The sequence below is a fragment of the Prionailurus viverrinus genome, chromosome E1 (assembly GCF_022837055.1).
Source record: "Prionailurus viverrinus isolate Anna chromosome E1, UM_Priviv_1.0, whole genome shotgun sequence".
Taxonomy (NCBI): domain Eukaryota; kingdom Metazoa; phylum Chordata; class Mammalia; order Carnivora; family Felidae; genus Prionailurus; species Prionailurus viverrinus.
In genome coordinates, this window is record NC_062574.1 from 28043307 (window position 1) to 28067686 (window position 24380).

A 24380-nucleotide genomic window follows, 5' to 3' on the forward strand; every position below is an offset into this window, starting at 1 on the left:
ATCTTTCCTACAATCCTATACTCACTCCTAGGCCAAGAATGTGAGACTTTATGATTTGAGAAATCTGGATTTTTACCCCAGGGTCAACCAAACCACTTCTGATACCCAGAAAAGTATGGAGCTCTATTTTTTTTACTTCTATACAACTAAATTGGGGACAACTTTGTACTTGCATCTTATTAAAACTGGTACTAACACAGAGTGATTGAGTTGAGTAGCCTTGCCTTAGCAGGATATTCAGACTGATTCCTTCTCTAGATGAGTCTGGGAATTCCTAGAATCTGTGGAGAGTAACGGAGAGTCTGGAGCCTTCCCTGTGTACTAGGGAAAACTGGTTTTACTAAGAACTTGACCAAAGATCTGGTGGTGTCAACTCCAAAGACAAGTCGCAGTTTCCTTGCAGTTACTGCTTGAGATTCTCTGAAGAACTGTGGCAGTATGCCAGGATGTTTAGTAGGAAGCTCCTTCCTTTATGACATCACCAGGCAGGTAGCTAAGGGGACTATTTGAGACACTCTTAGAATAACAGCCACTTTTGTGGGAGTACAAGAGCAGCAGCTTTTAAAGCCAAGGGTAAACATTCAGACTTCATTAGGATCCTCAATACAAGCCAGCTAGTAAAATATGGGATCTACCCAGAGGAGCTCAGTCTATCGGATGGTCAAGACAAATAAAACTGGGTCCAAGGTAGCAGTTTCAGCACAGAAAGGGTCTGAGGTTACTAACACAACCCCTCAGCGGGGACAAGGATATATGATTGCCTCGAGCTCCCGAACCGCTGCAGCCCCCCGAAGTCCTTCACCCCATCGAAGATCAGAAGCTGGGCATCTCCCCTCTTTCCATTCAGCATCAGACTATCCACGTTCTATCTCCCCCCAGTCAGGGCCCAGTGAAACACCCATCCCTCGAGGAAGCGAGGCCCGATCAAAATCAGAATCATACCGCCATCCCTCTATTCATCGAAAGATCCAGCAAACTCAAACATCAGCTTCCCATGCTGTCCAGACGCAACGGAATGTTAGCCCATCCAGAGAGGAATCAGCACGAAGAGGGGGTGAGAGCAAGCCGGGGCGTGACATCAGTAATCGCTACTCATTAACCCCTGATGCCAAATCCTCTCGCCGGTTGAGTTTTGTAGACCAGAAGGATAACTTACAAATCTTGCAAGAAGACCCACCCTCCAAGGTCCAGTACCCACAAGGGGTCAGAGTTCCCCGTAGGACTTTGGTTTACCCAAAGGATGAAGCAGTCCAAACTGAACCCATCCAAAAGGGTTTGACTGCTACTGAGATCAGATCTCCAAGAAGACCCTCTAGCCCAGAACATAGCAGTGGCCGAGTCAGTGCAGACTCTCGGACAGCCCAAAGAAAGATCCCTGGCCAAGAGTGTGAAATGAGTCATCCCAGCCCAATTTACACAGAACCCAAGACTTTGCATAGGAATATGAACTTGGAATCATCCCTCAGACTCTCTATCCTAAAGGATTTGAGTGGTGGACACCGAGTTTCTAGGCGTTCAGATCCTGAGACTATCCCTAAGCAGTCTGTCTACACTGACACCAAGACCTCCCCAAAGAACTTAATATCATCAGAAGTAGAGTCCAACCTGAGGTCCTCAACTAGAGGAGATGGCGAGGTCAGCCGCAGGGTCACCATCTCTTCAGCGGAACAGTTATACTCAGCTCCCCGTGTGACATCTCGAGCAGTGTCTGAGAACCCCCACAAATCTATGTTTGTCACTCCAGAACCCAGCTATAAGCAGCACACCCAAAGACCCTCAGAAAGTGTCTGCATGTCCCCAGGACCTGCACTCAGGTATCCAGAACCCTCCCCAAAGCCCTCGGTCCATGCAGAACTGGAACTGACCCCTCGGCCCTTACCCCCTCGGGCCTTACCTAGGTATGGACCTGACTGTTCATGGTGGGCCTTACTCAATCCTGAAGTTGAAACATCCCAAAGCCGGCCGACAACACCTGATTTTGAGTCTAAGTCTCCTCTTCCCCCAGACCCTTTATTGTCCTTTTTTGAAATGGACTCAAGTCCTTTCTGTGAGGAAATGATGTTCCAGAGAGAGAAGGCAAGTCCATCACCACCACCATCAGCAACACCACCACCACTATCACCACCAAAGGAGTCTCCAAACCAGGCACCATTGAGGGAAATGCCACAAGCCCTCAAGCAGACCTCCAAACAACCCATTCAAAGGTTTAGTGCTTTCTTCTTGGGTATGTGAAGAAGCAGACTGCCCAGGTGCAGCCCCAATTTAGTGAGGTGGGACATTGGGGTGGGTAGGAAAGTCAGTCCCCTTCTTCATTCTGGGCCTCAGAGCTGCTCTCCTGCCAGTGCTCAAGGTAAACCTTGAGCCTGTTGCCCCATTCCTTCCCTGCCAGCTTTTTTGAGCTCCAAGCTAATGACATCAATAACGATGCTTGGGCAGGCATCAGGCATTGATTCTTCCATGCAACGCTGCTTAACCTTTCAATGGAAAGTAATAGAGAGTGGTTTTCAGGGTAGGAAGCGCTTCCCAAGAATGGAGATAAAGAACTGAGTTGGGACTAGGGCTGGTTAGGGCTAGTAAAGAAAATAAGGTTCTCAGGTAAATATTCTGACAACAAAGTGGAGAAGGTGAAGCACAGATACGCTAGGACGTAGACTTCCAAGAGGGGAAAGGCATTAACAGTGGCACAGAGGGTGGAGAAAAGGGTGGGGCAGGATTTAGTCCTAGACTGCAGGGGCTTCTTGGAGAGGATCAAGGGCTGAGGGCACCTTTGGATGGAGAAATGTAGAGCCTAAAAGGGAAATGTTAAGTAGCGGGGAGAGAGGTATACATCCCACAGTGAAAAAGAGCAACAATTTCTGTTACTTTCAGATGTGTCTGAGGAAATGTATAATCGTGTCATCTGGTGGCTAAAAGGTCTGTGATTTTCCCTCCTGTGGGTCCGTTGTTGGGGTTTGGGAGGCAGGAGGACAGGTGGAAGGATGACCGCTATGTATCTACAGAGCTAGGTCTATTAGCACCACACATACTAAAGGGTTGACTATAATTCCACTATTAGAGTCATTCCTTTGGGACTTGGAACCTTTTTCATTTTCGAGAGCCTCCTTTCAATGGGAAGTAGTCATTTCTGAAATGGAGAACAATTTAAGCCTATGCCTTTCAGTTTAGCTAGTCTTACCTCTCGTGATTTTTAACCCTCTCCTCCCCCCCCCCCCAAAAAAAAAAGTCACCAAGACAAACTACCTGTTTCACAGTCTTACTCAGGGTTTACCCCGCCCTATGTAGGTTGATGGGTCTCCTCTTGGGTCTTGTGTCAGAACTCTCCTCAAGCCCCCTTGCCCAGACTTGGGAGGTATTTATTGGCTGCTTCCCAGGCACAATCTCCAGGGATGTCCAGGCCTCTGTCTTGAGGCCATCAGTGGGTCCTGTAGCCAACTCTAGAATCCTTAAGTATCCCCAGGGCCTCGTGACACCCTCCCCCCCTTTGTACTCTTGACCTCTCTGGTGGAGAGAGAGGGGACCAACCCTCATATAGTGAATATTAGTAACAAAGAGTTCCTGCCTTGAATGTTGTGGCCCAAGATATGCTTTATTCCTGTGAGCATGAGGGAGGCCAGGGCTCTGGATGAGGAAGTCCCTAGGGAGGAGAGAGTCCTGTGAATGCAATCCAGTCCCAACCGCATGAGCTATCAAATTGGCAGCAAAGAGCAGAGAAAGTTGTCCCTGCCCCTCAGAGAGAGCAAAGCTCTATAAAGCTGAGGTTTAGTAGTGTGGACTCTGGAGTTATAGTATTAGGTTTGAGTCCTGTGTCTAGTATTTTTTCACTGTGACCTTGGGTAAGTTATTTTATTTTTCCAATTGTTAGTTGCCCCAACTGTCAGTGGGAACAATGGCTACCTCTAGGGTTTATAAGAGGACTAACCAAGCTACTACATGTACAGCACTTAGCATGGTGCCTGGTAACAGTGAGTCCTCAGTATTTACTGCTGTAAATTTACTAGCTGTTGCTATTTGGGCCACTTTCACTAGAAAGGATGTTGGGCCAGGTTATGCCAAAGTCCACTGGAGATCTTTAGTAAAATTCTCTTTTTCCCTTCCCGTTGGTACTCTCTGAATTCCATTTGCCGTCCCTTGGGAATGCCTGACTTCTACTTCTCCATTATGACAGATGAGGAGGTAAGAACACCCCTGGGAAGTTACTTCCAGTCTTCCCATGCTCCCCCTTATCCAAGTCCCTCTCTTAACCTCTCATGGAAGCAGGAATGGAGGGAGACAGACAGAACTCTCCCTATAGTTGGGCAAGTTGTTCATTGCACAAGGGTACCTAGCAGAGAGGGCAAGTGGGAGCTGAAATCTAGCCTGTGTTCTACTTGCCATGCTGTGCACTTGGCGGGGTGGGGGGAGCTGCATCTCCCCAGAAGGAGATTTGCACAAAGGTGATCTAAAAGCTATCTGGGAAACCATACATTGGATCAGCCCCCACTTGGCTCTCCCCTCTTCAGCCTAGGGCAATCCAGAAAGGGAACACTTTTCTGGGTTACACACTATTTGAGTCCTCAACTTGGAAAGGCACAAGGTAAACTCTGCTCTCAGCAGCCCTGTGTCCTGAATTTGGCAAAGAGTGTCCTGATTTCAGAGTGCATTATTCCTATAACTACTTTAGTTTTTCTTGGCCCATGTTTGATAAGATAGTCTGAGCTCTTCCTGCCTCCATTCTTTCTCTTACCCTATCTCTCCCTTACCTAGAGCCTAGCATGGCTTTTAATGGGTCCCATCCATAGGTTAGCCCAGGATGGACAGTTAATTACAGATAGAAAACAAATAAAGGAGGTGGAGCAGGACAGCCTGAGCTCAGATGATGGAACAGCTGAAGGGGAGGTGCCAAAAATGTGGCTGCCACTCCCTCTGCCATGGCTTCTTATTCAGCCCCATGCCCTGAGCTCAACTGTGGGTGGGAACAACTACATTTAGAGATTACCTCCACGAGAGACAGTAAATCCTTCTCTCCCTCTTTCCTTTTGCTCTTCCTTCCTTCCTCCCTCTCTCCCTTCCTTTCATAAACAACTTCATTCAGATGCCTAGCACTCTGCTAGGCACCACTGGAGAGAGCATTGAAGCCTCAGAGCACACACATTCTTTGGCCATGAGAAACTTACCATCTGGTTGGGGAGATAAGACATGGACAGGAAACATTTAAACAACAATATGAAATAGTTTGTGCTCAAATGTCCAAATAAATGCAACAGACTGAATATGTGCTCTTGGAGGAACTTAGGAGAGAAGGAGTCATTAGGGGATGTGTGTGTGTTGGGGGGGGGGTCAGGTTACACTCGCCTTCTCAAAGCTAGAGATATCTTAATAGCTAGTCTCTTACCTTTGGGAAGGGGTTAGTGTTTTCCCTCATTCTGGATATGATGGTTTTGACTGAGAAAGTTCTTCCCTTTTCTCCCCCATCCTCACCCCCTTTCTTTGTGCATCTTGTTTTAGTTTAGAGAGTCAAAAAAGCCTTGGCAGCAGAACGGCTCCTTCCCAAAATAGCTCTTATCCTGTCTGGATAATTGCAGCTCTCCAGCCCTGTTTGGCGGCAGAGCTGCTCCCCAGAAGCTGGGGAAAGAAGCTGGGGAGAGACCAGCTGGGCCTGCTGGTCTTCTCTGGCTCTTTGGAAGTGCGGTGTCATGGAGGTGGGCCAGGGACTCCTCACAAACCATGAGAGTGCTAGGCTTTCCCCAGCCTGTCCTCCAGGCTGAATGGCCAACAGACCTTCCCACATTAGAGACGATGGTGCTAGTGTCCAAGGCCTCTAGTTCCTCCGATCTGGGAATGGTTGACTGTAGAGTCTGTTCCAGATTCCATTCCTGGCAGGAATTCTCTGGTGGCCAGCCACAGCTCCTGGCTTGTGAACAGCAGCATGTTTGTTGTTGAACTTCACAGGCCCTTCTGGGTCCATAGTTGAGGATGGAGCCTGATTCAACCATCTCTCTCTCTCTCTCTCTCTTAAGTGTCAGTCTCCTCCCAAGTGGCTCCTCAAGGCCCTTTTGTCTAAGGAGCAGGGATTACAGATGCTTCTCATCCTTGGATTGGTAATTTAGGGGCTGGAATCTCCCCAGAGAAGGTTATGCTGGAATGAGGGAATCATTCCTAATGATTTTGTTTTTTTGTATCAAGACTAGCAGAAGCTCAACAGGAAGGTCTTGAGGGTGCCCTATGGTGTCAGCTGGGGCTGTCTTCCCACACAGTCCTGGGGAATTCCTTGGAATAAAGCAGCTCTTGATGGGAGGGGCTTCAATGCTCCGATGGATGGAGCTGCCTTGGCCCCAAGAACCTTGTCCTCAAAGCACCTAACCTACTTGCCCTTGCAAATGACTTCTCAGGCTGTCAGCAGACAAGGTGGTTTACTCCCTTCTATCTCTATCAATTATGCAAGAAACCAACTCTGGAAAACAGGCCAGGAAACAGGGGAGGCCATCTCAGTGATACCTAAGGCAAACTTCAGTGTCTTTAGAGTGACCTGTCATTTGGCCCCTGGGGGATGGTATGGCCAGCCTCCTGTTGGCTTTTGAGTCTCAGGGAAGTTTTGATCAGACTTCCTCGACAGAGAAAAATCCAGAGTCCAGGAGGAACACAGGGAGTCTCTGCATTCATGGGAATGTTAACAGAATCCCAGGATATGCGCTGTCTGAAAGGAACCTTAGTTAGAACCATCTTTCCCACTCCCCTTATTTTCTCTTGCTTTGTACCAAGGCTTATAGTTGAGAGGAGAGAGAACTGAAAGAATGGAGCAGAGCTGCTAAAAATGGGGCAGGGCACCTCGGGAGGCTTTTCATAGCAGCCTGACCCTTGATACCCAGCTTCTTTTCGTGTCAGATGGCACCTTGTTCATTTTCAGCTACCATGGGCAGCAAAGTCCAGAGCTGGATGGGAGGCTGGTAACCTCTGACCCACATTGCTATTCTGGGGACAGGCTAGGTTGACCCAACTCAGGGTTTGCCTGGGATGTTCCTGGTTTTAGCATCCTGTGTCCTGGGACCCCCACCAGTCCTGGGCAAACTAGGACAAATGGTGACCGTAGGACAGGCTAAAGTGCATTATGCCTCAGCAAGAGCCACTGGAAGCACAGGGCAGGGGGGTGATGTCCTGCCTTCACTGTGAGATCTGAGCAGATTGCTCCCTCTGACTATAAAATGGGGGCAGGAAAATCCTATGCCCCTCTCTTGTGGTCGATGGTAGAACTGAGGCCAGAATCCTTTAGTTTTTTACTCTTCTCAGAATGATCCCACATAGGGAAGAACCTGCCACATTTATTTTGGACTTTCTGGTGTATTTCCAGAAGTTACTTGGTTCCCTGCTTGGAACCCATCTCCAACATTCTATCTTTCTATCAGAGAAGTTTGGTGGTGTTTGAAATGGTGGGGTTTTCAAGTAAGAGGAGAAATAGCAGGCCTGGATAGATTAGGGAGCTTGGCCTCAGAGAGCAAGGAAGCATACTTGGGCGAGGAAGAAAATCTGTAACACAGAAGCCACCCTGACAGCTGCTCAGCCAGAGGAAGGCTATCCTGAGTGACGAAATGACCATGTCCCTTTACCCTCTTCTGCTCAGCTGCCTTTGGCCCAGCTGCCATGAGGGGAGAGGCCAGAGACAGCTGCACCTTGGGGGCCAAGTGCGCGCTTGAAGGAAGGGGACAGAATGTGAGGCAGCTCCTGAGAGAAGCTCAGGCTCTGACGCTGAAGGTGGGAGGGCAGGGCCAAAGTCATTTCCTTGGCACACCCACCACAGGCAAAGTCATTTAGCTCCAAGAGTCTCTATGATGGCTGTTTTTGGGAATTCAGCTCAGTAAGTCTGAAACCAAGACTAGTTTTCTAGAGATGGCGTGGGGTTCAGCTGGAGAAGCTGACTCTACAGTTGGTGGCAGCATGGTCATTCCAATGTCACTTTAGTCAAGGGCTCTTTTCCCATCCCTCTACACTATTACACATGCACATTCCTAATTGTTTATAGAGAAAGCATTTGAAATGGTCACAGTGATAGTTGCTGATTTGGTGTTGATAATTTTCTCATTAGCTGAGATAGTAGCTACCACTCATTTTAGTACCTGCACCATTCTAAGTGTGTTACCTTAGTGAATCTTCACAGAAACCTTATGAAGTGAACTTTTGCTCCCCATTTTGCAGAGCTGGCTCCTCAAGACTGAGAGTATTTTAGGGAGCACCCTGCCCCAGGGATTCATGTGTGGTGTAGAAACCCTTCTTCCATAGCCACATATTCCTGGAAAGTAACTTATCAATATTTCAGCAGCACCTTCAGATATCACAAAATATGAAGGGAAAGGTTTTAGTGAGGGTAACATTTGTGTCTTTGCATGGAAATTACAAGGCTGGGAGATGAAGTATGAGCTGGCAAGCAGCCAGAATGAAGGGCAAGTTATGGATGGGTCAGTGAGGCCCAGAGCCTCAAGGCTTGTCTGTGCTCCAAAATCAGAGTGGAAAACTAATCAATGAATCCTTTCAGTCAATTCATATTGATCAGACACCTCCTGGGGGCAGAGTCCTGGGCATCCAGGAGGACATTATATCACATGTTCACTGAATTGAAGTGAGTAGAGGTCATACTCGCTGTCCTTGAGGGGCTTATGGTTAGTTTGGAAGAGAAAAGTCTATAGATGGGTCACCTGAAAGAGTGTGGACATCAAAGAACAAAACAAAGTCCAGTGAAATGAGTTAGCAAAGCTTCTAGCATGGAGGCACTTGGAGGGTAAAGTCCAGGTACACACAGGTTTCAACTCCAGGTAATGAAGACCTTTGATAACACACTGCCCAAAGATTGAAGGGCAGTAGAGTCAGTTTTTAGTCGTGGGAAACTTTTAAGAAGATGGGATGTAGGGTGGGGGCTCTTGAAGGGGGTCACACACCAATGCATATGTAAGTCTCTTCCATCTCTCAGCTCCTGTGCCCTGCCCTACTGCAGAGAAGGTGTTGGAAAGGCCCTCTGGCAGGCCTCTGGCAGGCCTCTGGCACTCTACTGGCTCCAGAACTGCCTCTTACCACAGCTAGACAACAGGTGCCAGGAAACAGTGCCCCCTGACATTACCACCCACATTTCATGCCTGATCCAGGATCATGAGACACTGGGGAACATTAGGGGTGGGAGTGAGGTTGAGGGTATTTTGGTTTCTTGCCTTTGCACAGAACTTTCTGGACAGGCTGGCTAAGGTTTCCTTGAAAGACACAACCCGGTAATAGTTCTTTGCCCCTACCAGAGCTCTCTGACTATATCATCAGTGACTCATCACCTCTGGGGGAAGGGAGATACAATTAGTTCTTGTGCCACTTAAGAAAACTCTGCTACTGAGAGGCAAAAGTGGCCTTTGCTAGTCATGCAGATCCGAAATCCTGATTTCCTGTGATAATCACTCTTTATTCTTGGCTTTTGAACCTGGACCTTGACTTTGCCCAAGTACAGCATCCTTATTTAGTTTGGTGCCACACAACCTTCACCCATGGGTAGGCAGGAAAGATCCAATGGAGGGGGCCAGGAGTTTTTCCACATAGACCATGCTAGCCTGACCTAAGCAGAGGGACCTCCTGATAGCAGACTGGAGGTGCGTGCTGATCTGAGTTCCCAGAAGAGTCATCCCTTGTGCCAAACAAAGTGTTCATTCCCCAGACCCTTGGCTTGAAATCCCCACTCCAGCAGTGCATGGGAAATTGTACTCTAGTCAAGGATATCATTTCCTGGTGGGATGTTGAATTTCAAGGAAGAGTCAGACTCTAAGGACTGAGGGGTACCTGAGGCAAGGTTGGCCAGTCCACATGCTAACTGGAGATGGGGAGGAGCACTCAATGGTCAGTGACTCATACAAGGGCAGCTATATTTTGGCCCTGCTTCTGACCAGGTGTCAGACGCTACCTGCACCATCACAGAACACAAGAGCTGGAGTTGGGGGGAGTCCAGTTCTCTCTCAGTGGCGGAAAAAGAGGCCCATGAAGGAGAAGGGATATTCAGGCGGTGAGCTAATTGCCAAAGCTGGTATGGGGTCCTAAGCCAAGGCCAAGTTCTCTCAGAAACTCACAGTGCTTCAGAGTTAGTATGCGAGATTTATGTAGATGGAATGGCTCAAAGTCTGTCTTTAGCTTTTACTTCACCCAACATGCCTCATGTTGGGCAGCTGATGTAGTGATTACAAAGACACTGGTGAGCATCAAGACCCTAAGAGTCTTGGTGTAGAGATGAGTTCCACAGTCCCAGGCCTCTCTTTGGGGCTCACTTCCCTCAAAACAAGCTGGCACCAACATGCCTCAGGACACACAGGGCTTGCTGGGGGCCAGGGCAGCTGGTGCCAGAGCAGAGTTGGGATTCCAGCCACAGCTGAGGATGAGCTAGCTGGGCTGCCTTCTGAGACATGTCTGTGTCCACACTTGGACTACAACCAGGACTGGGGGGAGGAGGGAAGTACACTTGCGGAAAACAAGGGTTTGTTTGTGATGGGGCCTGTCTTCCTTGACATAGGTTTTCTCCCCTCGGCCCAGCACTCCCAGCCCAGGCCATGCAGAATGCCAGTGGAAGCACTCAAGAAGCAGTCTTATGAGTGCATACGTGAGTGTTAGTGGCCTATAGCTAGTTCCCAACAGTGGGGCTTTGTGTAGTGAGTTTGATGTTCAGGTCTGACTGCAGCAGCTGCTGCTACTTCTGTAGCCTTCCAATAGCCATTGGTTTCTCTCTAAAGAAACTCTTTCATGTCTTTGTTTTCCTGAGTACAGCTTCAGATCTCTTCATCTACCCCAGGCCTTTTCCAGGAAACTCTCTATACATTGAGAGGCTCCCTCTTATCTGAGCCAAGCTGCTGGCGATATCCTAGTTTAATCCCCTCATTTTCTGGTGTGGGAACTGAAGTCCAGAGAGGTAAAGTGAGTCGCCCAAGGTCACCCAGCTAGGAAGGTTCCTCCTCAACTTGCTAGCCCGTGAATGCCCCTGATTTCTTTAAGCAATGGCACTCCTTCCGTCCTTCAGTCCACCAGTGCCAAATATCTAATAATGTCTCCAATAGCCATCCCATGTTTTCTGAACGTGTTCTCATCTGTATACCTAGGCCCCCCTCCGTCCCTCTGCTAAGTTCTAACTTGATCCCAACCATGACCACTGGTCACAGATCAGACTGAAATAGAGTAGGCAGGCTTCTGGGTGTTCTACCAATAGAGAGGGCCATGTCTGTGGACCTGTTTTATTCAAAGTGTATTCAGGCAAATCAGCATGCCCTGGAGGAGAGTTTGTGGGAGTCAGGAAGAGGCATACTTCTGGAAACTTTCACAGAAGCCTGACCAGCTCAGCCCTGTATTAGCTCGGAAAATCCTCACCAACCCCCACCCTCTAAGCATCTACTTCTTCCTTGCTGCTGCTGACCCTTCTGAGCCTCTAATGCTTCTAAAGCTGCTGAGGCATCTGTCCCCACAGCATCTCACCTGCTTGCCCAGCATAGACTGGCTCACACCTGGGCTGCCACTTCCCACTTCCCTCAGCCCCAGACAAGACTCTACTGCCCCATAAAGGCCACTCAGCCTCTTCCCTTCCACCTTTCCAGCAGATGATCCCTGGATAATTTATGCAGCAAATCCTCTTTAATCTTTAATCTAGGGTCCTGCAGGAAGGGAACATTTTGTCTCTTCTTCATAGCTTGGGTAAAGGTAGAGAAAGTCTTGACATTCTACCTTAGGAGGTGTAGAGGGGGTAGGGGCAATCAGTTAACTTGGACATCAGTTGGGTTCATTTCCTGAAAACCTTCGGTAACTAATGGAGTCTCTCCCGACTCGTGGGGCAAACCCCTCTCCTTCGAAAAACCTCTCCTGGGGATGCTAGGTTGGCCTTTCCCTTTTCTTGGGGGATTTGCTCAAGCCCCCACGGTGATGCGCTGCCTGAAGAGGCTACTCTTAGGGGCTGAGTAAGGAAGAGCCAGGTGAGCAGTGCTGCGCTGTCCTGAGCGCCTCTGCTCATCCGGGGGGGTCACGGGCTGCAAGGCCCGCCTCTCCCCTCAGCCAGCCGACCGCGGCCGCCTTCAGCTTTGCAGGCGTCCGCGCCTCAGAGGGCAGGCCCCGCCCCAGGGCCGACTCGCCCCGCCCCCGGCCGGTCCGCACTCTGGGCGGCGGGCGGGGGCCGGCGGTCCCTCGAGGTCGGCTCGCAGCTCCGGCCGCGGGTCGCTCGGACGCTGTCCCTGCGGAGCTGGCCCGGCCCGGGCTGCAGCCATGGTAAGGCGCGCGGGCGCGGGGCAGGGCCGGGGCGCGCAGGGCCCGCTGCTCCCAGCGGCTCCGCGGGGACCAGCGGCGCAGCAGCCCCGGCTGTGCCGGGCGGGAGGCGCTGTCTCTGGCTGGTGGTGGTGGACGGCGTTGCGTCGCCGCTTCCAAGTTTCTCGCTCTGATCCGAGCAACGGCGGAGCGGCCCCCGAGGGCTGGGGTGCTGTCCGCGTTTTGGGACCGGGGAGTGGGTCGGTGCTGACGGGAGGTGGGGGGGCCCGCCGGCAGAGACGCGCGTGTTAGGCTGGGGAAGGCGCGTCAGCCGACACGCGGAGGTGAGGGTCCCCCGCCCTTTCCTGAGTCAACTGTTACCTGGATGACCCCTCCTCACCCACCTACCCTGGGCTCAGGGGCAGCACCAACTTCCTTGGGAAGACACACAGAGGAGGCCTACAAACACTGCCTGCCTCCCGGAGAGGGATGGTGAGACGCTTGGGCCCTCCTTCCCGCAGCCTGGCAAAGGGCATCTCCTGGCTCTTCCCACAGCGCCCTCTGCCCAGGGACCCCTGAGAGAGGGAAGCCTAGCCTACCATCCTACCCTTGGGATCATCTATACATCACTGCCTCTGAGACAGGACCCATGGGGAAGCTTCCTCCTGCTGCATCCTACACTACCCCAAACCAGGTCCCTCTGCAGTGGTGGGGGTGGGGGAACTCATTCCTGCCACCCGCCTGTACTGGAAGGAGAGATACTAACCCCAGTCAGCCTCCTGGATACCCCCAGGTAGGAAGTTTTGATGTCTGACTGTAAGGGTGCCAGCTCTTCTGCCATCCTTGCCAGAGCCTGCCACAAACACATTATGCTGGGTGTCAATGCCTCCAGGCCCCATGCCAGCCTCTCCTCCCAGGTTGGAGGCCCCCCAACATTTGCCCACTGCATTAGGAGGCACAGGCTGTTTACAATAGGAGGAGATCCATGACCAGCCTGTGGGGCAGGATGTTGGCTGTGGGCAGCCTCCAGAAGGGAACTCCCTGGGCCCCATGGAATCAGAAGCTTCCAGGTCTGGAAAGGCCAACCTTTTGGGCTTTTGTCTTTCAAGCTGTGTCCAGGCTGAGGCCCAAGCTTTGGCTAGGAAGTCTTGGTGACTCTGTGACCTTCCCCAGAGGGGGTTCCTGGGAGAGGCCAAGTGGTACTGGTCTTTATCCCTGCCCCACTTCCCTCCACATGGGTACCGTCACACTGATTGTTCCAGTGATAGAAGCCTGGGGAGAACTGACTGTCCCCATTGCCAAGCCCAGCAGGGACCAAAAGGGGCTTTTCTGCCACACACTAAGTTCAGTTCAGCTGAGGTCTTGGTGCTTTCAACTTGGCTGAAACCACCCTCTAATTAAAAGACATCCCCACCATCACCACAGTCCTCAGCTTTAGGCCTCTTAGGCCGAGTTCTTAGGCTGACTGATTTATGTCAAGCCAGACTTCTCTATAAGAGGTCTCTCTGTGAAAGGAGATCAGTGTCCCAGCCACTATGGAGGTCAGTGGGTACAGTGGGGAGAGCTCCCCAGCCTCCCCTGGAAACCTCCCCAGGGGGTTTTAGTTTGCATGGGAAAAGAATGATAGGCCAACATTAATAACAGTCCTGTGACTTGAGATGTACTCTCTCTCTCCTCAGCTTCAAAACAGCTTGAGTTATCTCTCCCCAGCCTTCCTGGGAGGCAAGGAAGGGCCATTCACAACTGGACATTAGAGGCCTGAAATTAAGACAATATTCAAAATCACAAAGGTTTCTGGACAAACCAGAAACACTGGCCTCCTGATTCCCAGTCAGGTGCTCCATCTGCACCCTTCCAGCCAAGCCCTTCAGTTTGTCTCCCACCTAATTGGCAACTCTGAAGCCTCTGGGATGCCAGCCTCCCTTTGGTCTCTCAGAGAACGAGTGCTAGCAGCTCTTCCATTGACTCTCTAGAAGCAGTGGGGTGATGGAAGTGATATGGGTCCCCATGAGTCAGAGGTCAGGTATCCTAGGGTGGGAGGAGTCCTTTTGTGGCTGGGACTCTGCAGGGAAATCTAGGGGCAGATGTCTGAAGAGACTGGGGTTCTCTGCTGGAAAACACAAAGGGATGCTTAGGAAGAAAAGCAGGGCTGTTCTCATGAGAACATATTTCTAGGGGATTATAGGACATCCCACCCTACTTCAGCACTGCTTAAAGTTAAGGTGAAAGAGATTGGAGTCCTTTGACAGTGGAGTCTCCTGGGTGGCTGTCCCCATGTACTGATGGGCCAGGTCACCTTGGGGACAGCTCATGACCCTCTGGCAGGCCTCGGTGCCCTTGGGGGTTAACAGGCCAGGTGGATCAAGAGCCTGTGCTGCAGACAGACTCCGGAGGCTGGTGCTGTGCCCACCGGGGTAGGCAGCGGGCAGGCGTCATGAGACAGCCAATCAGAGTTGGAGGGGACTGCAGAGAGACAGAGTGATCCTGCTGCAGCCGAGCTGTCCTTGGAGGGTGGGAGCCAAGGGAAAGGGAGGAGGATGGGGTGGGGAACGACATTCCACAAGCTGTTTTGGCCCCTGACAGAGACAGGGAGGGGGGAGGGGGGGCCAAAGAGAAAGGGAAAGGAGCAAGCCAGGAAGCTGGATTACAAGAACATTGAGACCAGGTTGTTTCCGTGTGTGAGCAACTTTTCCTGGGGAATAAAATTAGACCTAGAGCTTGCCGACAGGGTATCTGAAGTGTGGGAGGGACATGGACCATTCGCTGGGATGGCAAGGTAGTTCTGTCCCTGAGGACAGGACTGAAGCTGGGGTAAGGTGCTACCCTGGGAGCTGGGGGTGGGGAAGGACAGGCAGCAGGTGAGGAGGAGCCTAGTGCCTGATGCCTTGTCTAGGGCCTCTGTGGGCCGCTTCCTGCTGACAAGTAGCCAGGACTGGCAGGGAGAATGATGCTGGGTTCCTGGTGACTTTTGGAAGACTGGATGGTAGGGGTCCCAATCAGGGCCTTCCTTTCTCTTTTAACTGCTGCCCCTCTGCTCAGTGCTCCTGGGGAAACCAGGTGGAACACAGTCTTCTTTCTTCCACCCTGACCAACTGCTGGGTCACTGTGGGGTCATGCAGAGAGGCGGGATTTCCTGGAATTCCCCAGACTCTAGCTGCCAGAAAACAGGACCTGTGGGACCCCACCCTCCTCAGTCCCATCTCTTCTCTGTTGCATATAATTAATTGTCCAAGCCGGGACACTTTTGAGAGTGAAAAGGGGCACAATTAATCATTATGCTGCAACAACAAACAAACTGAGATGTACAGTTGCTCCATGGGATCCCATAAATACTTTTGCTGAGAAGAGCCTGTTAGGTCAGGCTTGCTTCAGGACACCCTCTTTTGGTCACTAAGCCCCCACATGCTGGTTCCAGTTTCAGTCTAAAGGGCCTCTTTCCACCCCTCTGTCCAGGCAAGCCTTGGAGATGATGGCTATAAGCAGGTGTGGGGACTTGAGAGGTGACAGCCTAGAAGTAGTTCTTAGGGGACTTTTCCCTGTAGCCTCTAAATCACTTCCCTCTAGCATAAACCTGGCAATGTGTATGTCTGCCTCCTTCAATTCTTCCCTTTGTAAAAAGGGGACCTGCAGAAGACTGTGGCCATCTTCTCTCCCTCCACCCTGGCCGGGTCTCCACAGTGGTCCGGGATAGCCCCCACTGGCTTGGCCAATCCCCAGGGAGTGAGTCAGCCTCTGAAGCCAGCCCTTGTCCATTGTCTGGAGGTGGCATGTGGGTATTGTGAGGCAGAGCTGAGCCCAGCACTGCCAGGCACTCCACAAAGGGGACTGGCCCCCAAAGGAGAGAGGAAGTTTTAGGGTCTAGAGTTGGTGGCAGGAGTGGGGGGAAGTGGCCTCTCTTCCAGGTTGGGAGATGGGGTGGAACAGGTCTCTACACAGAGCCAGTCATTGTTTGTCCACCCCACTGTGGTTCACCATTGGGGCAAGATCCCTTCCTGCGTGGCTGGCTGAATCTTACTCCAGGCAGAGGGGGCAAAAGACAACTGATGGGTGCTGTCTCCTATGTGTCCCTCACAGGTAGGGGCTGTCAGCAGCCTAGTGTCCTCCCATCCTCCCTCACTGGGTCCCTTCCAGCTCCCTTCTACCCTGCACTCAGCATCCACTGGCGGGTTTGCCCTAGTCTCCTGGGGCCTACCCTCAGGCTCTGGTGTGGCACAGTGTCTGGAATAAGGGACAGAGGTGTCAGATCAACTGTACTGAGCTCCGGGCAGTGAGCCCTGGAGAGTGAGCACCCCCAGTAGAGTCTACATCTCCCTCCCAGAGCTCACTGACCTGCAGTGACAGGAGGCACAGGGCCCTCTGCTGGCTCTTGATTTACCTGGGGCTGGCAGGTCCCTTCTCCCCTCCCTACTTCCCTCCTGCCCCTGTCCCATTCTGACTGACTCTCTGCACTGTCCTTGGATCCTGAGCCCGCATCCTCATCTCAGTTCTAATGCCTCTGTTGCTCCCCCTTATTCAGTCTGACTTCCTGGCCTTTAGGGCATTCACTGGTCTCTGGCTTGGTCAGACCCCCCAGGAAGGGCAGGGCAGCAGGCACCCTGTCAAGAGGGAACATCAGGACTGGAGCTTCTCTGATCCCAAGAACAGTTGCTGCCTGCAACAACTGGGGGCTGCCTAGGGCTGCTCCAGGACTCCAGGGTCTTTCCTGGCATCTCGGCTGGGGAGGCACATGAGCAGGTGAGGGAGGAATGGTGAGCACTTCCTCTGGCTTGGCTGCTAGTGCAGTTTCTTTTCCCTTCTAACCACAATCACTTTCCTCTCTCTCCCTCTCACCTTCTCTGGACTTCCTCCTCCATTCTTCCCTTCATGCCACCTACCCACTCCCCCCCATCCTCCCACCACCTCCCCTCCAACCCCCAGATCAAGCGCTTCCTGGAGGCCACGGATGACACAGAACTGAACAAGTTCGTGAAGGATTTCCCAGGAAGCGAGAGCTGCCACCAACCAGAGGCCAAGACCTGGGTGTCCAGGCCCCAAGTTCTGGAGCCAAAGCCCCAGGCCCCGGACCTCTACCAGGATGACCTGGAGTTCAAAGGCCCCTCGTGGCCCCAGCCCTCTGACAGCCAGCAGTACTTCTCTGCCTCAGCCCCTCTCAGCCCCTCAGCCCGACCCCGCAGCCCATGGGGCAAGCTTGATCCCTATGACTCCTCTGAGGTAGAGCCTCCAGCCCTGTCTTTGCCTTTCAGTGGGCTGGTGCTGGAAGACCCAGGGAGGGAGCAGAGAGATCCCGAGTGTCTGTGCATGTATGTGCATGTGTGTGTATAGGTGTGCACATATGCATGCATGCATGTTGAGCTGGGGCCTCTCCTGTCTAGTGTCAGCACCAGTTCTGCGGTGTTGGCCCCCAGGTGCATTGGAAACTGACTATCAGCAGGGGCAGGAGCCCTGCTGGTGGCCCCAGATGGGGCCTCAAGGGAGTTTGACACCATTCCTCTAGGGCTGGGGCAAAGACCTAGGAGGGAGGGAGAAGGTGTTGGGTCCTGGGACCCCTCCTGCCTCTCACTCTGACACACTCTGCCTTCCTGTCCATTAGGATGACAAGGAGTATGTGGGCTTTGCGACCCTCCCCAATCAAGTTCACCGAAAGTCTGTGAAGAAAGGCTTTGACTTTACCCTCATGGTGGCAGGTAGAGCTGGGGAAGGGCTGGGCTAGGCAGGGGGTGTTTCAGGTGGGGCTGGTATGTATTTGGGGAGGAGGTATAGGTAAGGAAGGAAGAAGCAGCCAGCAGCCATGCAGTTTTGCAAAGTAGCCAGGAGCCATGGGTGGCCAAAAGTGTGTATGTGTGTGTTGGGGGGAGGGGGGTTGCAATGGTACAAAGAACACCTGACCAACAGTTTTCTAGTATTTGCCTTGTTCTGTGTGACCTTGGGCAACCTCTTATCCTCACTGAGCCTCATTCAAATAAGAAGGCTAGACAAGCTGTTTTCTCTGCTTCCTTCTGGCTCTAAAACGCTATGGTTCAGTTGGTCTCTTCCCAATTTGATGAAAAAGCAGCTCTCTACACACCTTGTTCTGGTGGGGTTGCCTTTTGGCTATAGATCTTATCTTCTGTCCTCTCTCGCCTGTCAGGAGAGTCTGGACTGGGGAAATCCACTCTTGTCAATAGCCTCTTCCTCACTGATCTGTACCGGGACCGGAAACTCCTTGGTGCTGAAGGTAAGGCAAGGAGAGGGGCATGGAGACTGGCATGCAGACTTGACTTGGGAAATCAAACTCATGCCACAGCCTGGGGGCTGGGGCCTTCCCCAGCATGCAGGAAACCATGGCTTCCTAGAGGGCCTTGATGGCATCTCTCCATAGGCCTATCTAGCCTGGCAGCCCACCAGCCAGCTCCCTAAAGATTTGGGTGCTGAAGCCAGGCAGGGACCAGAATCCTGCTCTCTGAGTGAGTCTCTGACCCCCAAAGGATTCCAGGAATCCAAGAAAAGAGCCGGGAGCAGAGAAGAGGCTGGGCCAGAGCCAACAGCCACCGGCATTTCCTGTGTTGGGAAATGTGCTCCTTGCTGGTTCCCAGAGAACAGGCCCCCAGGCGGCCTGGGGTGGGAAGGGGGGCAGTGTGGATGAGGCATTCTGGGCAGCAAAGCTGATTGGGGTGGGCAGTTTGTCCTGACTGGGCAGGTCCTTGCCCTTGCCCTGGTCTCAGTTTCCCTTTCCTGCAGAGCGGATCATGCAAACCGTGGAGATCACTAAACATGCAGTGGACATAGAAGAGAAGGGTGTGAGGCTACGGCTCACCATTGTGGACACACCGGGTTTTGGGGATGCAGTCAACAACACAGAGTGGTATGTCTGACCACGCACAGCCCCAGCTGCCCCCTTCCCATTACACACACACATACATCCACGGATGCACACATAAGCACAGACATAGCCACAATTGTCAGGAGTTTATGGCCTTTGAGCATGCCACCACCCTTTAAGGGCAGCTGAAGTGAGAGGAAAAGAGTGGGAATAGAAGATCTTTTTTTGTTTATTTTTTCCTATTTATTTATTTATTTATTTATTTATTTTTAATTTACATCCAACTTAGTTAGCATATAGTGCAATAATGATTTCTGGAGTAGATTCCAGTGATTCATCCCCTATGTATAACACCCAGTGCTCATCCCAACAAGTGTCTTCCTTAATGCCCCTTGCCCATTTAACCCATCCCCCCACCCACAACCCCTCTAGCAATCCTCAGTTTGTTCTCTGTATTTAAGAGTCTCTTATGTTTTGACCCCCTCCTTGTTTTTATATTATTTTTGCTTCCCTTCCTTTATGTTCGTCTGTTTTGTATCTTAAATTCCACATACGAGTGAAGTCATATGATATTTGTCTTTCTCTGACTAATTTCACTTAGCATAATACTTAGCATCTTGCAAATGGCAAGATTTCATTCTTTTTGATTGCTGAATAATACTCCATTGTGTGTGTGTGTGTGTGTGTGTGTGTGTGTGTGTGTGTGTGTGTGTGTCACATCTTCTTTATCTGGGAATAGATGATCTTTAATGAACTTTCTGACTCTGACCTAATGTACTTTCTGTAATGGGGGTGAAGACACAAGATAAGAAAGAAGAGCCTCAAAAAAAGCAAACACATGTGGAAACATGTAGCACAGGGCCAGACATCTAGTAGGGGCTCAATAAACACCACCTCCCCTCCTTCCTTTTCTTTCACCAGCAACATTTTAGGTGCCACAAACAAGTTTATTAAAGGGATGAGAGTGCACTGAGGGAGTGGTGAGGAGGAGAAAGAGGAGGCAAAGGGTAAAAAAATAGGTTGAACTTTGTTTAAATTCCAGGCGTCCTCTAGGCTACCTTCCAGAAGAAGAGGTGGCTTTGCCACATACCCCATCATCCTTGGCTTTATTTTTTCAGAAACTGGAGGGATGCTTAGATAATGGTCAGACCTAAGTGAGTAGATGAGAAGGAGGATGAATGATAAAGACAGGAGAAAAGGTGGTGCCCTTGATGAAGAAGTTAGGCAGGCAGTGTTAAGATGGCTAGCCCAAGAGTTCAGATTTTGGGTCAGCATATAGTAACTGCGTGGTCTTCAGCAAATGACTGAATTCCTGTTTCTTCAGTTGAAACATACTGGCCCTTACCATCTTATCCAGTTGATCTGAAAATCACCCAGAATGATGCATGTGAATGTGTATTAGCAACTAAAGTAGGGTGTCCAGGTGGCTCAGTCGGTTAAGTGTCCAACTCTTGGTTTCAGCTCAGGTCATGATCTCACGGTTCATGAGATGGAGCCCTGTGTTGGTCTCTGGGCTGACAGTGTTGAGCCTGCTCAGGATTCTCTCTCTCCCTTTCTCTCTCTCTGCTCCTTCCCTGCTCACGTGCATGCTCTCTCTCTCTCTCAAAACAAATAAACATAAAAAAACCCCTAAAGTAAAGGTTTGTTTACATTATACCTATTATAATTGCAGCACCAGTACAAAATGTAAATGCAGGGCCCCTTGGTTAGAATGATTAAGAATTTCAAGACAGCCACAGCAGAGAAGTAAACCAAGCATAGGCCCTTCTGAGATCAGGACCTGGTGTTGATTGCACAGTTTGCATTCCCAGAAAGCTGACCCTAGGTAATTGCTTCACAGACTCATCAGACTCTTACAGACCTTTCTGTGCTCTGAGTCCTCAGCACATGCTTTATCATTAAAACATGTGATTTTCAGCTCAGCACACTGGTTCATCTTCATCTTCAGTGTCTTAGTCTTGAGGGGAGGGCCATTTTTTCTTATATTCTTGCCACAGCACTGTGCTGGCACATGGTACATGGTCTCCTGATGTAAATATTCCTGATGGATCAAGGTGTCATCATCACCCTTTTTACTCTCGGCATATGCCTCAGTACACTGGGCTTGCCATGACACTGTACCCAAACCAGCACCTGGTTCGTACTGTAGCAAGTATCACCCTCTCCTTCAATCAACCTACGTACCTTTCCTTTCCTTCCACAAGAATAATCATTTCATTTGCTTGGCACTTCACAGTATACAGTGCACCTCCACATATACTTTAGTCAACAAGTAGGAGTTTATTGAGCATATACTAGGTGTCCAACCAGTGCTGGGCATTTTAAGGGATACAGAACAAGTATGAATCATCCTTGTCACTGAGAGGCTTATGGTCTAGTGGCAGCGGGGATGGGAAGGGTTGGCAGCAGTTCTCTAACATATGTGTCAATCAACTTCAGTTAGTAAATAGGTCAGACAGTGTAGTGGCAGACACAGAGACAAGTCAGAAGGCCAAGTGTGTATATGTATACATATATATTTACAGTGTGGTGGAGAGAAGGGGAGAATAGTGTACATAGATGTACACTGGAAGGAGCCTTCATGGAAGGGTGGGTTTAGAAACACATAAATAAAGATTCTGAGGCTGGACTGTGAACCTGACTGAGGGCTGTCCTGGCTTCCAATTGGTGTTCACCTGCAGGCACCTTATTCTTATTGGTTTGTTTGGTCACCTAGGCTTTTTCCCTCTCATCAAACTAGCATTTATTGAACTTTGCCTGTGTGCTTAGTCTGATTTTCTATTGGGACATGTCAGATGCACCCCTGTCCCACCCAGGGACCTCCCTGAAGATGTAGTAAAGCAAGCCAGGGGATAACAGAGTCTTGAAAACACTGCTCAGGATGTGGGCTACTCTGTAGTCCCAAAGCTCACGAGGCAGCCCCCACTCCCACAGTTTCTCTGCTTGTCTGTCCCTGCTCCAGCTGGAAGCCTGTGGCAGAATACATCGATCAGCAGTTTGAGCAGTATTTCCGAGATGAGAGTGGCCTGAACCGCAAGAACATTCAAGACAACAGGGTGCACTGCTGCCTGTACTTCATCTCACCCTTCGGCCACGGGTATGGTCTGAGCCTGAGGCTCCCAACACTACCAGGTGCTGCCAAGGGAACAGGCTGGGAGCACCAGGGCAGGGCTGCCACTAGCAGGTGGTCACAGATTCCTATCTCCCAGGCTCCGGCCATTGGATGTTGAATTCATGAAGGCCCTGCATCAGCGGGTCAACATCGTGCCTATCTTGGCTAAGGCGGACACACTGACCCCTGCTGAAGTGGAGCGCAAGAAACGCAAAGTGAGGGAAGCCGGTGGGGGGAGGGTAGCAACTGGGCTTCTGGAAAGGATGGGGTCCCCAGAACTGTGGGTCCTCATGTGTTTGCCAGATCCGAGAGGAGATTGAGCACTTTGGAATCAAGGTCTATCAGTTCCCAGACTGTGACTCTGATGAGGATGAAGACTTCAAATTACAGGACCAAGCCCTAAAGGTGGGGCTACGCGAGGGCATCCCTTTCCATCTTGTTTCTTCTGGGCAGAAGAGGGAAGTGGAATTCTATATAAAGGGTGGGAGAGCACGCTGCTTTTCTAGAGTGAAGCAGAAAAGATAAAGATATAGGTGAAAAAGAATAGGTGAGAACAGGGAGTATTGACCAGGCACCCTTAACTTCTTCCAGGAAAGTATCCCATTTGCTGTAATTGGCAGCAACACTGTGGTAGAGGCCAGAGGGCGGCGAGTTCGGGGCCGTCTCTACCCCTGGGGCATTGTGGAAGGTAAAGCATTGAGCTGGTGACCTGGGTATCTCCTTGCCCTCAGTGGCTCTCCCAATGCTCCTGGTTGACCCCTAGCCTTGCTGTGCAGTGGAAAATCCAGGACACTGCGACTTTGTGAAGCTGAGGACAATGCTGGTGCGTACTCACATGCAGGACCTGAAGGATGTGACACGGGAGACACATTATGAGAACTACCGGGCACAGTGCATCCAGAGCATGACCCGCCTGGTGGTGAAAGAGAGGAATCGCAAGTATGACCAGAAGCCAGGACAGAGCTGGCAAGGGTGGGGATCCCAAGCACAGCCTTGAGTGAGACCAAGCCCTTCCTTTGTTCTTCTACAGACCCTGGGCTCAGTCCAAGCAGGTGCTGGGGTCCCCCTAGCCTTACCAACCCTCCTTTCCCCTTCCCCTCAGCAAACTGACTCGAGAGAGTGGTACCGACTTCCCCATCCCTGCTGTCCCACCAGGGACAGATCCAGAAACTGAGAGGCTGATCCGAGAGAAAGATGAGGAGGTGAGAGCAGTGTGGGGTGGTAGGGGTTGACAGCCTGGGGGCAGTCCCTGCTTAACTATAAACCTCAGTATTTCTATCTGGGTTTAATGGTCCATTAAACCACCTGGACTTGTGGTTTAATGGTTCTACCCAGGGTCTCCATCACACCTCTGGGCTTCCATGGCCCTGGCTCAAGGGATTAGAGCTTGGGGGCACTTTGTTAACACTATAGGACTCTCTAAAAGGCCCCATTTTGATGGGTGTGCCTGTTCCAGCTGCGGCGGATGCAGGAGATGCTGCACAAAATCCAAAGACAGATGAAGGAGACCCATTAGCTGGCTTTCAATCCTGGATATTTAAATCTCCTCTTCATCCTGCCCAGGCCGGCCCGTCCCAGCACCAGCTCTGCTCAGGCCCCTGCAGCTACTGCCACTTCGCCTTACATCCCTGCTGCCTCCCCAGAGACTCAGAGGAAATAAAGTTTAACAAATCTATGGCTGCCATATGGTGTCACTGTCTGTATTTTTACCAGCCCCTGGAGACCAAGAAGATCCTAGGACCCACTTTTGAAAGGGTGCTGAAGGAGGGTGCTGGTTTCTGGCTTTTAGTAGGGAAAACTTTCCTTTCCTATGACAGGTTTCAGTCCCTGCCTAGAATCGAATCTGGCCTCTCCATCACACTGACCACAGCTCTATTATCTAGGGCCTGATCCCCTCTTCATCTTTCCCACATACAGTAGTTTCAGTTCTATAGAAGATTTGGATCTGAAATCTGCTCTTGGGAAAACATGGTATTACCTTCATGCAGCCTCCTGACTTCCTTTTTTCCCTGATTTGGGGAAAGGGATATACAGAATTAAACTCTGCACTCTAGGAAGCCTGTGATAGAACACTGAACAAATATGGAAACCCTTGTGATCTTCAAAAACTGTAGTAAGTGCTAGGAGTAAAGTACAATCGTTGTCCTGGAAGAGTTCAGTAGTCATTTAACAAATATTAAGCATCTGCTAGGTTGCAGACACTGTTCTAGATCCTGGAGTTAAAGCGAACACGGGTAAGGTTCCTGTTTTGCTGGAATTTAC

At 50.8% G+C, this 24380-nt stretch overlaps 1 protein-coding gene across 3 annotated transcripts; it reads left to right on the plus strand.

Annotated features, from left to right (window-relative positions):
* The first annotated feature begins 523 nt into the window (after window positions 1–523).
* SEPTIN4 (septin 4) lies at window positions 524–23802 on the plus strand. Of its 3 annotated transcripts, XM_047832289.1 has the most exons (14): window positions 529–2224; window positions 2869–2913; window positions 4166–4173; window positions 17125–17418; window positions 17798–17891; window positions 18335–18421; window positions 18925–19048; window positions 21969–22103; window positions 22216–22333; window positions 22422–22523; window positions 22710–22806; window positions 22895–23057; window positions 23221–23320; window positions 23575–23802. In XM_047832289.1, the coding sequence occupies exons 1-14, from the start codon at window positions 625–627 to the stop codon at window positions 23632–23634; spliced, it is 3027 nt and encodes a 1008-aa protein (XP_047688245.1). In that variant the 5' UTR covers window positions 529–624; the 3' UTR covers window positions 23635–23802. The 3 variants fall into 3 exon arrangements, 2 of the variants coding, with proteins under 2 accessions (XP_047688245.1, XP_047688246.1); XM_047832290.1 differs by lacking the exons at window positions 529–2224; window positions 2869–2913; window positions 4166–4173 and adding an exon at window positions 14813–15018 and having other exon boundaries at window positions 23575–23768; XR_007146775.1 differs by lacking the exons at window positions 17798–17891; window positions 18335–18421; window positions 18925–19048; ... (5 more) ...; window positions 23221–23320; window positions 23575–23802 and adding an exon at window positions 16724–16941 and having other exon boundaries at window positions 524–2224; window positions 17125–17252.
* Window positions 23803–24380: the final 578 nt, after the last annotated feature.